This window comes from Magnolia sinica, chromosome 13 (genome assembly GCF_029962835.1).
Source record: "Magnolia sinica isolate HGM2019 chromosome 13, MsV1, whole genome shotgun sequence".
NCBI classification, from domain to species: domain Eukaryota; kingdom Viridiplantae; phylum Streptophyta; class Magnoliopsida; order Magnoliales; family Magnoliaceae; genus Magnolia; species Magnolia sinica.
The window spans coordinates 37149111-37163538 of NC_080585.1; the positions used below are offsets into that span (position 1 = coordinate 37149111).

General features: G+C 38.1%; 2 protein-coding genes across 6 annotated transcripts in view; one reads left to right on the top strand and one right to left on the bottom strand.

The window, feature by feature from the left end:
- The window catches only part of LOC131223595 (phosphoinositide phospholipase C 6-like), a 41230-nt gene extending 33532 nt beyond the window's left edge, over nt 1-7698 (top strand). The window contains exons 7-10 of one of the 2 annotated variants that reach the window (XM_058219029.1): nt 175-292; nt 5027-5179; nt 5269-5355; nt 7141-7698. In XM_058219029.1, coding sequence (XP_058075012.1) covers nt 175-292; nt 5027-5179; nt 5269-5355; nt 7141-7434 — 652 coding nt within the window. In that variant the 3' untranslated portion in view covers nt 7435-7698. The remainder of the gene's footprint in view (nt 1-174; nt 293-5026; nt 5180-5268; nt 5356-7140) is intronic. The other variant, XM_058219030.1, reaches the window with a different exon arrangement.
- Nucleotides 7699-9731: 2033 nt separating this feature from the next.
- Nucleotides 9732-14428, bottom strand: part of LOC131223597 (uncharacterized) — a 92091-nt gene continuing 87394 nt past the window's right edge. For 2 of the 4 annotated variants that reach the window (XM_058219031.1, XM_058219032.1), the window contains 7 exons: nt 13327-13382; nt 13144-13237; nt 12860-13055; nt 12551-12622; nt 12368-12471; nt 12222-12284; nt 9732-10236 (listed from right to left, as the gene is read on the bottom strand). In XM_058219031.1, the coding sequence (XP_058075014.1) occupies nt 10129-10236; nt 12222-12284; nt 12368-12471; nt 12551-12622; nt 12860-13055; nt 13144-13237; nt 13327-13382 (693 nt within the window). In that variant the 3' untranslated portion in view covers nt 9732-10128. Of the gene's footprint in view, nt 10237-12221; nt 12285-12367; nt 12472-12550; nt 12623-12859; nt 13056-13137; nt 13238-13326; nt 13393-14428 lie in introns of those variants that run through there. The other 2 variants (XR_009160575.1, XM_058219033.1) reach the window with 2 other exon arrangements.

Sequence of the window (14428 nt, forward strand, 5' to 3'; positions counted from 1 at the left end):
TCTAGTATAGTTATAGAGGAGCTTTCATTTGCTTTCTAAACCAATGCATGTTTCAGCTTCTATGTACTGTGAATGCATGTACTATATGGCTCTAGTCAACAATTTGTGCGTGTTCATCCAAGAGATTGCAATATGTATGTCAATAGATTGGTCTCATTTGTTATTTGTTTCTAGGTTCACCCAAAAGAATTTATTGAGGGTATATCCAAAGGGAACACGCTTTAACTCCTCAAACTACAATCCATTGGTCGCATGGGCGCATGGAGTGCAAATGGTCGCATTCAATATGCAGGTTAGCACCTGTGCTTCAGTATCCAAATTGTTACTTATTCTGAACATTTTTACAATGTACTTTTTGAGATGATCATAATCCGAGATGTCATTCATCACAATCTACACAATCAATGTTACACACAACAGTGCAGACTACTTGAAGTTTTAAGGGAAGTTGCATGTGGTCCTAACCAGTGTTCGAAATATCAGTATCACATTACATATCGCATCCTTGGGATACATATATGTATCGGTTATCACATGGGATATATCATTTGTATCGGTTAATTTATTGCACTTTTTTGGGAAACATGGGGAAATGGTTGAATTTTTTAATGAAACTTCAAGATTGTTAAAAAAAACCTTAAAACACTCTTTTAAATAGTAACATCTCAAAAAAGAAGTGCATATGGTAGGTTTCCTTTGTATAGGGTCCTAAGTATCTGATTGAACTAATACAAATCTATTTAAATTGAATGCATAACATTTAGAGTGTTTGTGTTGATCATTTCATCAAACCCTCCTAAATACTTCGAAATTGGTTTCAATTGACAGTTTGGTTGAATGCAAATTTTGAAAAATATATATTTTATTAGTATTTTATTAATTTTTAATTAAAAATGATTTTTATTTTCCGAAAATTGACAAGGACTTGAAAAATCAGTCGATCAGCCCTCATACATGCTTGATTTCATGTTTGGAAGCAATTTGGGAAATTTTGAATTTTCCCCAATTTCCCCAAATCTGACCACCTAAACTCAAAATTTAAACTTAGAGTCTATGTGATGATCATTTCATCAAATACTCCTAAACACTTCAAATTAATTTCAATTGATAGTTGGTTGAAGGAAAATTTCAAAAAAAAACATGGAGAACCAATGGATATCAAAATCAAAGCTCCAACTCCATGATTTTTCATGTTAAGCATGAAGAACCAATGAATTTGTAACCATTTGATGTCGTTTAGCATAATTTCAACAAAAAAGGGGTCGAAAATTGAAAATGCCCACCGAATCGAACATGTGGGATATATCGGCACTACATGTGCGTTTCGTATCGCATGGGTGGGATTAGTGTTCGAAATATCGATATCGCGTTACGTATTGCACCCTTGGGATACAAATACGTATCAGTTATCACGTGGGATATATCGGTTGTAGCGTATAATGTATCGTTGTTGTTGAAAACATGAGGAAACATTGGGAAATTAGTTGAATTTTTCAATGAAACTTCAATGATTGTTAAAAAAGACATCAATACACACTTATAAATCAGAAGATTACAAAAAAAAAGTGCATATAATAGGTTTTCTTTATATGGGGTATGATGGGGACATCACGTGCACACGCGCACTCATACCGCCCCCCCTACGCACGTACGTACGTAGGAGGACCCCACCATCGATCTAGCTCGATGATGACATTCAGGGAGGGCCTCCTAGCCAGAAGTCAAGTTTTGGTTCAGAAAAGTGGCCCGATAGTCAAGAAAAACCTACCATGGGATCTCATGATCGCGGCCCACTCGTCGGATTGGTTTTATATTTTAGGTTTTGCTTATTGTTATTATTTAGAACATCGTGAACGCTTTAGATTTCCTTGTTTGGTTTTTATTTTAGTTTACTTCATCGCCAAGTAATAGGTGTCGCACATGGTGCGAGTTTTTGGGTATAGGGTTCTCCCTATAAATAGGCACCCCTTGTAGTTCTTTTCATTGATTGAAGTTAATAAAAAAATTCCTGCTTTATTTTTCTGCTCTCTTCATGAGTTGTGGAAGAATTCAAAAGTGGGTGTGAAACCCTCCCTTTTCGAAGGGCTAACTACCGTGGTGCGAAGCCACATCGATCCCGATTCACCTCCATCCTCCATCATCTTTTTTTCCATCTTCCATCATCTTTTTTTCCATCTTCCTCCACCATCCGTACTTCGAATTTGTCCTTTTGTTGCATCAGATTTCTTCATTACAGCAGGTTTCCAGATTTCGGCTCGCAGGCGAGCTGAAACTTCGGCGGAGCATCACGCACAAACCGTACATTTGATTGAGCTGAAATTTGGGAGTTTTGGAGTCCATCCCTGGCCGACCAGGGCCAAGGTGGCCTTTTTTTGAATAGTGGGCCCCACACACGTGCGGCCGGGATCACACACACGTCCGACTGGGCCATTGTTGCTTTCCACACGCAGGATCATCTTTTGGCTCAGGTTTTTATCCTCTTTTATCCTCTCATAGCCGTTTTTCACGAATCCTAACCCTAGATTACATTATCCCTAATTAATTTGCCCCTTTTTATCACCTTAGGGTTCCTTGAATTGAACTTAGGGAATCCCTTGGATTAGGGATTGATTTTTATGCATGAGTAGTTGATTTTATTTCCCTTTAACATCGTTTGATTTATAATTTTTATTGGTCCAGTTCTAGCCTATGTCGGCTTGTACCCGCATAGATTCCCCTTTTTAATTGAGTGTTTGGATTTTCATGTGGGACGTGGAATTTGTGTGATTGTTTCTGAATTGGTAGGATCTAAGCCTGAAATCTTGCATATCATATTTAATTTTCCATGTCCTGCATCAGGGTACTAATCTATGCATTGTCTAATTGAATTGATGCAAGCACATTCAAAGTTTATTCATATAATTTATAAAAGTAAGAAGAAGTGTGGGAACACAAGAAATACATTCAAAAGCAAAAGAAGAATCACTAGATCAGGTTACATACATGTTTGATTTTATGTTTGGATGCAGATTGCAACTGATTTGCGAGAAATTGATTTTTTTTCAATTTTCCACAACCCGGCCCTTCTCCTCCAAATCTTGAAATTGAAGCTCCCAATCCATGATTTTTCATGCAAAATATGAAAAATCATGAATTTGTAACAATTTGACACTAATTTAACATGATTTATAGAAGAGAGAAAAAAAATGATCAAAAATCGAAAATGCTCATTGGATAAAAAATGTGGGATATATCGCACTACTTGTGCGTTTCGTTTCGCACAGGTGGGATACAAGATATATCGTGGGATATATCGGCTGATATCGTCGATATTTAAAACACCGGTTCGGATACAAGATATATCGTGAGATATATCAGCTGATATCGTCAATATTTAAAACATTTGTCCTTGCTAGACCAACTACCATTCAAACTGAGTTAAAACTTTGAGAGCCCCCATAGGAAGATTTTCAGTCTTTAGATACACATTTAAAAAGGTAAATGCATTTAAAGGATCAATGTGGGATGGATCTGAATGTGGACTATGCAATTAAATGGGGAAAACTAAGCTATCGAATGCCACTGCTATGAAGACATGTTTCCCATGATAAGAAATTGTTACAGAACTAGTCTATTGAGCAGTTCTTGAACTAGCCTCATTCAAATTATCCAAAATAATGCCTACTAAATAGATGATATGAGTTGGTATTCATAATGCCTTGTGTGACAGAGGGATGGTTTTACTGTCCAGTTCTTCTGGCTCTAACACATCATTTCACAGAGAAAGTAAGCTTCATTTCTTTTGGGGATAGAAGAGCAGGGAGTTGGCTTCTCACACAGGTTCACCTAAACAGTGTAATTTCACCTATATTACCCTTTTAACTGCCTAGAAAACCTTCTGTAATCCTATCATTTTGCATGATTTAGCTGTTTTAAAACTAATTGCCAAACAGGAAATCAACAAAAGCTTTTTATTTCATTGAAACTATAGTCGGTAAAAATTTCTCTACCATCAAAAGTATCACAGGCTTACAAGTCTAAAACTCTATTCAATTTAACATATTTTACTTGGCGGCAGCCCTTGTCTGGTATTATTTCACATTATTCATCTTCATACCATGTATTGATTTTGTTATAAAATGGACAAATATGGGTTCATTTGATCCCATGTTATAGGCAGATCATCTTTCTTGATGAGAAAAGTGAAAGAACAGTTCACTTTCCTTCTCCTGCATGTTGGTTTTGTGAGAAGAAATTTTGTTTCCTCATCCTCATCTTCAGTTGCGTGCATTTTTTTTAGGGAAATGTTTTTTGTTTGGATCTATGTTTTGCAGAAGTTTTGCTAACACACACCTTTTACATGCAACCTCATGCCAATCTGGGAGAAATCCAAATGGCGCATAAGGTGGCCCCCACCATCAAGATCACAACTTACAAAAAATCAGGCGAGTCCACTAATTAGGATTTGGCATTTTCTAGAACTTTGTTATTTCTGTTTAAGAGTGGCCCACCTACTTATTTGACCAAATCTCAATTTCTCGTATAGTCATCATCATATTTGGGGCCAACTTATGCATCAGTCAGATGTTGTCGGGCTGGCATATCTGCTGCATGTAAAAGCCTGTGCGCAGAGGTTGCACATGGGGCTAGAAAACATGTTTTCATAAAGATCAAAAGAAAAGAACACATTTTCCTGGCATAAGACTCCGCAGTTTGAATGTGTTTAAGTTTACTCATGATTAGGGAAAAGATTTTCCGATTGCTTAAAGCCTGGCTGTTAGGACCAAACTAGAAATTGCTCGCAAGGTCGGGAGTCTCACACAAGTTATTGACTTTGTTAAATAATTTGTTAAATTGCTCGCAAGGTCGGGAGTCTCACACAAGTTATTGATTTTGTTAAATAATTTGTTCTTAATAAGAAAATGTCTGTTATAAACAATTAACTGAAGCCTTCTTATCTTCACATGCTGAAATTAATTAGCTTAGAATAAATGCTTTTCTCAAAAATATGCTGGTGTTTAGAGTCCATATGGGTTTCGTCTGACAGGGATATGGCAAGTCACTCTGGTTGATGCATGGATTTTTCAGAGCTAATGGAGGGTGTGGTTATGTGAAAAAGCCTGATTTTTTGATGGAGAATGGTCCACATAATCAGGTCTTTGATCCTTCTGCGAAGCTACCAGTGAAGAAAACATTGAAGGTGAATCTACTGCCCACACATGACTGTGTCGAGTCGGCAGTTATTTCCTTTATCCAACACTGATTTGAGCTTTCCATGAGACTAAACAGGTGAGAGTGTATATGGGTGATGGGTGGCGTTTGGATTTCAGTAAAACACACTTTGATTCATACTCCCCACCAGACTTCTATACAAAGGTAAATTTCTAATAGTCAATACTCAATTGAAGATGGCTCAAGTGTCCACTTCTTAGTCCTTAGGTCTACATCTGGTTATCAACTGACACATGCATGCTTTCCTTGGTTAGTTGTGCATTTTTTGGTTGGTGTGGAAAAATTACATATACTTAAATCTCTCACGAATTTGTAGTTGGTGCCATGAAGAGGAAGTAGTTTGATAATGGGCCAGTTGGACATACCAAATATTGTGAATGGCCCCAGTCAGTGCATCAACTGCCCAGAATGAGAATGCAATGCCAGCGGTTCTAGGCCTTTATCATCACACCGCACTCTGGGGGTGGATTTTTCAGAGAGAACTGATCCCCTACAACCAATTGTAGGTTAACCTAAAACCATTTTTACAAGCATTTTGCCTTTGAAAATATATGAAATTTACAATAGAATAATTGGATAAGAAAATTTCTGAAGCATAAATATAGTTTGTAGCGGACAACTGCTTCTGGTTAATCAGTCCTTTTCAGATGCGAGCATTTTGCATCCTTTCATTGACACTCTGTGGGATACAACAAATTGCCCAAAAAAGCGCATCAGGTTTGGGCCTCATTCCATTCTATTTTCAATATGGGGTATATCCAAATGTCGATCCCTAATACTACAGGTGAGCAGCACTCACATATGAGAGATCAGAGCCACTCATCATGTAGGCCCCTGTGTATGTAACCTTGTCCAAGAATCAGGTCAATCAGATAATCGCACTAAGAAGCACTTTTTAATTGTCCTTTTTTTTTTTTTCAATCAAATCAAGTGGTTAGGATCATCCAACTAATCCATGTGATATCTGGACCGGGTAGCATCCCGGTGAGGCCCAGCTGATAAGCGGCTCAGAAGTCTTTGGGGTCGTTTGGATGCCTGTAATTTTTAGTTGTAAACACATTACACCTGAAAAGAGTTTCAGGTGTAATCGGTTTACATGCTATTCCGTCTGGCTTTATAAGTGGTAATCTGTTTACAGGTAAATAAATTGTGTGTTTGGCTAGCCTATAAAGTGTTTACTATAAATAAAGTAGGTATTCATACCATAGAACTTGGCAGGTGAACCCTCCAAAATCTGCAAATCACATAAGAAAGACTTGATTTTTTAGGGCCCTAAGAGAGCATTAAAGCATGCACACACTAAACGGATTAGATGTCTTCCCCCCATCACAGTGGGCCCCAAATGCAATCTAGAAATTTTTAACAGTGGACGTCCCATCCTTCCCTCGTGTATCCATTTGATAATGGACAAGCTGTTTTTTTAGGGCCACAGGAGAGCATCAAGGGACATACATGATGGATAGATTGGATGTACCATACTCATTACGGGGGGCCCCATGTATCATAAGTGTATATTAACCATTGTGTTTTAACATGTATAATGCCTTTTTAGCTGTAAAGACTTGTAATATGAAACATTTCATTTTACCAAGTTTCATATTACAGCTAAAAGCTATAATCTATTTATGGCCTATAAAGCTTTTACAGGCAAATGCATCCAAACACCTGTAATCCCTTTACAACTTAAGGACTTTACCGGCATCCAAACGACCCCTTATATGTGTACACTATCCAAATGTGTACCTGTATGTGGGTCCTAGTGCGGTATAAACAAACCTTCACAAGGAATATTTAAAATGTGAACTAAGATTGGACCTTCCGTATAAATAAATAAATAAATAGTAATAATAATAAAAAATTGTGAACATCTTGAAATGACATAAATTGAAAAGCTGGTAACCTGGAAGCCACTAATCATTCTGTCAACAGGTCGGGATAGCAGGAGTGCCTGCTGATTCGATAACGAAGAAAACACAAGTTATTGTGGACGACTGGGCTCCCGTTTGGGATGAAGAGTTTATATTCCCACTGACTGTTCCTGAACTAGCATTGCTTCGGATTGTAGTGTATGAGCATGATAGGTCTGACAAGGATGACTTTGGTGGCCAGACATGTTTGCCTGTGTCAGAGTTGAAATCGGGGATTCGGGCCATCCCAATTTATGACCACAAGGGAGAAAAGTACAATTCTGTAAAGCTTCTTATGCGTTTTGAATTTATTTGAGGTCTGCACGAAAATTTCAGTTGGTCAGACCTTGACATGATCCGCTAGAATGCTTGTCCTGTATCATAGTGTTCGCCTCAAGCTACCAAGGGTGCATGAATGTCATCACAATTCAAATACTGTAAGCCCGACATTGCAATTTTTATGACATGCGGATTCCAGTTTTGTAGTATGATTATTTTGCGACTCAAATGTACAAAAGGAATAGCTGCTATCTCAGTATTTGAAATTGATTCAAAGCTACCATTTGGTTTTTGTTAAAGACGTCTTGTTATCGATGCTGCCCCCTCATAACCCCCTTTGAGTATACATCTTCAAAATTTAGAAAACTCAACTCACTATCCAGCAGGCTTGGGTTGACTCGAAGACTCGGCCAGCTTCTCGATATTTAATAACCACATTAATAATATTTAAAGTAATATAAATCTGCTGTGTGTGTGTGTGCAAGTGTGTGCACGTGGCGCTGGCAGGTGTGATCCTCTTTCGGAGGGTCACAGGTTTGAAGCAGGTGGTTCCATCATGTACATCACTTCATTCAAAATTGAGCCAAGTCCGTTCATCAGGTGGACCACATTGTCAAAATTGCTGATGATCAGAGTCTTGACTCAATGTATAGGCGTGACCCACATAATGCTTGGATTGGCCTGATTTACATTGTAAAGCATTAGCAGGAAAGATAGGTTGCAGTGCTAAGTTAGCATGCGGCTAGCTATAGGTGGATCAGTTCTCATCTAATGTGATATTTCTAGCATCCACCACACCCTCCAACATAGTTTTGCCTTTTGGGTCAGAGCTAGTCCAAAATTCAAACTTAAAACTTCCGACCAATGTGTCTTCTGAATTGTAATCTCTTGAATAATAGCTTGCACTGCCGACCCATGTTTACTGCACAATACGATCATGTCCTCGCAGATCCGGACCATTCAACAAATTATTACTTGCCTCTTCGGTGGGCCAGGCCACCTTCTCAAAATGCCATCCATATGGCAACCCTAACGTCAAATCTATAGAAAAAAAATAAATAAATTATTATATGGACTATCAATAATGATTAAAAAGTTGCAACAGATCCAGTGGTTAGGATCATCCGATCATGAGATTTTTGAGCCATAGACAATTGAAGGACGTACATGGGTTAGCATGTTAAACAAGTGGGTCGTTAGAAAAGCCAGAATGTGTAGATACCATGTCAAGTGCAAAGGAATCTCAGATTTGAAATACAAGGTGAAAAAGTCTTCACTAGTTTTCCACCAGTGTTGTGGACATCTCAATATGAGATGTGGGTCCTCATTCTATGATTAGTAGGGCCCACACAACCAAAAGAGATTTACAGAGGGTTTTTGGCCTGAGAGCAAGCAAGGATTAAAAATCAAACGGTATCACCACTGAAACAGATTCGCATTGCTCTGTATTGCCATGTATCAGGCTGATACAACCACATCGTTCATGGATGAAACATGTATCTGGCTGATACTGATGATACTTCAAACCTTGATTGAGAAACACTAGCCAGAGATGCCAGTGCATCCTTCCTCCAAAGATACAGAAAATGCTTATCACCGATGATCATGTGACAGTGTAATCATCCATACATCCAATCCTAAGGTCCAACTGTCAACAATGAGTACTCTGATCAACCATCTAACCGTTTATCCAAATTACTTTCCACACTGTCAAGATATCTTAACAAATCCAATGGCTAGAAACCCTTCGCCGCTTTTGGTCTTAGCAGTGCATAGTGATCATTCAATGTGTGAGAAATGATGGTTCAAAAAATGATGGCTAAATATCTATACTAAACGAACACGGCCCACCTAATGAGTGGACCAGGTTGACCACCTGATAAATGCACAGAATTGATTTCTTGGACCAGGGCATGTTCGCCGTGGGACCCACCTCAATGAGTGGACAATTGAGTTTCTGGGCCAGGACATATTCATGGTGAGATCCACCTAATGGACGGAACAAACTTTCACAAATGCCTCATTAGCGTGCAAGCCTGACCGAATCACCTCTTTCATCTCTCAGCCTCCTGGTCCCATTCAGAGCCATCCTGCAGAAACAGGCAAATGCAGATCATGCCGGCCTGCTGAAACTGCTTTCGAAAAATTGCAGACGCCAACTGCTACAACCCATTGCCCTTGAGAAATCACCACTAAAATTCTGAATTATACCTTCACTTGGTCTGGGCTCATTAGAATATGTGAAGGAACAGTAAGTTCCGCAGCCATGCTGCTGCCGCCCCATACACTTAGCAGGCATTCACCATCAGTTCTCAACTTGAAATTTAAAGAAAATGCTATGAATTACCATTTCACTGAAAATAAATTTCTTTTTCCCTTGTCAAAACCATTTGTATTTGATACATTTGACAGCAAAATACAGACATCGACAAAACAAGATATGGGATACAATGGCCTTGAGAATCAAATAGAAAGATAATCACCTTTGGTAGTGGCTTTGAGAAGTTAACTATCATGAGTTTTGATAAGTTACACAAATTTACATTCTTGAAACAAACATTTCCAAACCCATCTGAACAGTACAAGCCATGAAACTACATTTGATTGCAGAATCGGAGAATAATCCATGGCCTTCACATAAATCTGAAGTGCGCGAGCAGAGGAACTGTAATTGAGGACCTGAATGGATACTCGTAAACAAACCCAGCCATTTGTAGATGATGCTGGCTTGTCATAGCTTCCACCATTTCCGAGCTTCCATGGTTTTGACAAGTTCATTTGCCATTGCTGCAAAGTTCTCTGCCCCACTTTCAAGCTCTGCAGTACGTCTGCTGATCCTCTGGTAGGAAAATATAAGGAATGATCGTCAATGGGTATTTTTATTATCAACTACTTGAATGAAATCTATATAATGGGTAGAGTACCAAAGAGGCTTTGCTGAATAAAAGATATTCTACAAATATCTTTCTTTAAGTAGCTTAGAAATATTTAAATAACTCATAATCTATAATTTACTCTCAACTTGTGAAAGAGAAGAATCAAATAATCCTTTGACCTGAGGCTATGAATATCATCCTTGGACCTTGAGTCTGTATAAGTGGGGCCAATGGTTTGCTGATCCAGAGTCTGATAGGCCCATAGTGGATAGACCATGTCAAAAAAAATCTCCCCCATGAGAGCTAATTCTCCCATTGATGATCACCACATAGAGGTGCTTTTAAGAAAATACAGCAACAGTTCACATTCAATTCAGAAAGGCCAATGATTGCATGCATGGCTCGGACCTTCCAATGAAGGAGACGTTGAGCATGGTCTATACACAATGGACCATCATATCAATGGTTTGGATTGCAAAAACATGGACAACTGACCAAAAAACGAATGAAGCTCCGGTAAAATATTAGGGAAATTTACATAGTTTTGTAGAAGCATGCGGATAAGCAAACTCTTCTGGAAAATAATTACAAATCTGAGAAGAGTGGAATGATTTCTCCTTTCAGAAAGCCTCCAAAAAAAAAAAATTTCTGGTAAGAAAAATCCCTAGTCTAATAATGCAAAAAATAGTATACCATCACTGGGAAATATTGTAAACTGAAAGTTCCGTGAGGAAAATCTGACTTCGAGGAAATTCCTGTTGAATTACACAATGGCAGTAACCAACAACTTTAAAGGAAATGTTCGTCAGTTTTTTATTTTTTCTTTTTCCTCAAATACTGAAGAATTAACTTTAGAAAGTTTCACAAAAACACATTGCACAAATTTCCCAAATAAATACACCAGTTGCTTGCTATAAATCTTGAAATAGCTTCATGAAAGGAAAAATATTTACAATACCATAGTGGGACCCACCTGAGTTTTGGATCAGCCTAGTTTTTTGGCTCAGGGCCAAACAAGGGAAGCACACCTGATGCACAGTTTGAATTCATGCACACATCACCGTGGTACCATAGAGCTTGACTCCATGATAAGTTAGCATGGCCTCAACTCCATGGACAAACATGAAAATGCTTTCCACACACACACACACACACACACAAAAATAAAAAAAAAAGGAGAGATGATGATGATGATGATTCTTCAGTCTTTGATATCACCATGGTCTCTAGTTTATTGGGACAACAAGATGTTTTTCTAGCGCTCACATTGAGTTTGCATGGCATCCAGCCTGTCCAACAGGTCGACCCCACCATGATGTGCAACCAGAATGCAAACACAGGCCAATTCAATCATAAGGTGGGCCAAATCATAGAAAACTATGGACAACCACCCAAAGGCCTCCAAATTAAAGTTTTGGGTCCAGATGGTATGTGCATGGCATTAAACTCGTCCATACCATTGCCCTACCATGAAGATTTGACTTCCCAAAAATCAGGCCAATCCAATGTACATCAGCCTAGTTTTCAGGTCATGACATGTACTTTTTGGGCACAACTGATTACCAGCCCAGATCCAGGACCCTTGCCAAGTTGACATGTGCTGGCAGAGTAGAGTTTGGGAACTCACCATTTTTGCAATTCTCTTCCAAGAAAGTAACCCAAATTCCACAAATTCTCTCTTTAAGAAATATCACGATGTAGACATCTCTGCTTATGGAAACTAAAAAGCATATTATTATACTTCTTTTTTAGAATATTACTATACTTACACAAGGGCATCATCTAATAATATTTAAAGGGTTGTTTTGGTATTTTGTAGCCAATTTCCGTAAATATGGTGACTTCAAAAAACCATCAGTCAGTCATTTTTAGCTGTTCTGTGTTTTCATGAAATATGGCAATGTTATCATCCTTCCAATCTAAAACATTCACCAAGATAAAACCCTACCTCAAGCTTTTCCTGACGCTGAACGAGCTTGTCTCTTGCATCTGCCGCCACAGAGGAGGCATCCTGGAATATATTATCATGTTAGACAACACAATGTGAAATAAACTGGCTTGATTGCTTACTGGATTACATATTATCTGATTTACCCCAGCCTTTCTATATTGGGCCCTGATTTCTTCAGCTGTTCTTAATCTGGGCTTCATGTCACTAGCTGTTCCATGGAACAATTTCTCTCTCTCCGTTTCCTCATCTGTAGCACAAAAGTAACAAGTCAGTTGAATTTGGAGTTGAAACAACATTTGGAAGAGGTAAAAAAGTGTTTGGTCTACCTCTTCTATCATGTTTTCCTATCGAAGATGAAGCTGGTGCAGTGGGTGAGGCTTCATCAATTTCAATGTCATCTACATGAAAGAAGAAGAAGAACAAGAAGAAAAAAAGATGTGATTAAAGTAATAAACTACATGAAAGGAATCTAGTGTTGTTGTGACTATGCTGCATATATAAAGAAACATATTTACACATGTAGGCAGAGTGAATGCATAAATACATGCATGGCAAGTGAGAGAGATTGAGAGAATTCTCATCAAAAGCAGAAATTGCATTTATATTACGAATCCCACCATTAATGATGGCAGTACCTATGTCAAGTTCCACACCACCTAGATCATCAGTGAGAGCCATGGATGGGACAGAGAATGGAACCCTTGAAAATATGCTCTCCAGATCCTCGATAGTACTATATTTAAGAAGACTTCCAGTAAGATCTGTCGTATGCCCCGCCTTTTCCCCTTTAAATCCCTTGATGATACCACCAAGAATCCCTGGGCTAGAACCCTGTAGCAACAGAAGTACGCTACAGAAGGGAACTCCTACAAAATTGCAACATCTGGCGATACAAACCTAAAAGTGTAAGAGAGTAAACCTGCTTTTTCTTCTGATATAAAGAGGCATTAATTGCAGCATCAGCAGCAGCTGCAAGAACTTTATCATGAAGGCAGGGCAGTGAATCTGGAATCCTAGAAGAAGCCATTCAGTTCTCTTAGAAACTACATGCCACAATTGACTTGCAGCTAAAGTCAGAACTAAACAACATAATGAAAGATACCTGAAGTCATTTTCAACAGCCAAAAGAGAGATGAAAGCCAATTCACACCCATTTACCTGTGAGTGCCTCAAGATTATATAAAGAAGAAGAAGAAGAAGAAGGAAGAAGAAGAAGAGTGTTAGAAGAATTTACATCTTAAGCAGGGAAGCCATACATTGTAGCTATGGACCAAATAAACAGTCACAGAATAATTTAGTAACACAAGTACATGTGCTTGTGTGTGAATACTCAGAATATTCTAGGGTATGGATCATGATTTCTTTTTTCTAAATTTCTCAAGAACTATGATAAAAATAATAAAGAAAAATATCCTTGGCTGACAACCAAGAAAAGATATTCCAGAACATATTATTTCACTTCTTTGGAAATAAGCATATGATGAAAATGAAAACCAAACAGATATGGCTGCTGTAATAGACCTTGGTTGCCTTCAAAATGTTCACTAAAAGATCAACCTTTTCATGTAGAAAAATCAGTTCATATATACATGGTAATAATTTATTTATTTTTTAATCTGAAAGAAAGATCTTTTTAAATCTGAAAGAAATATTGTGGACCACTCAAATATTTATCAATAACAGAAGTGGATGAAAATGGAGAGAATAAAAGCCAAGGAAAAAAAAAAAAACACTCTAGACATTATTTACCAGAAGACCAGTTTCCCCTAGCAAAAACCTAGGATTCTGGCTTTCCATTACCTCACACTTGTTTCATGATTCATGACAATCACTGTCATAAGTGTAGTTAAAAAGAGACATTTCATGCATTTGTTTCTCACATTGTTCCCAACATCTGTTTCTCACTCTGGGAACTATGTTCTAGACCAGCCCAAAGGTGAGAAAGAGAATTATCCACCCTAGTGCCTGTTTAAGTCAACAAACCAGTACATGTTTATGAAGGAGTTTTTTTGTATAGAAGATTTACCTGGATATTGGACAACAGTATGTCACTTTCACCAGCCCAAAAATAATATTAGTTTATGCATAAACCAATATTCCTTCAAAGTTGTTTGAAAGTGCACCGATTCTCAGATATTTGAAGGGCACTGTTAGAGGAAGTAAATATCGCCTTCACTGAGGAAGTCTTTTACTAGAGAACACAA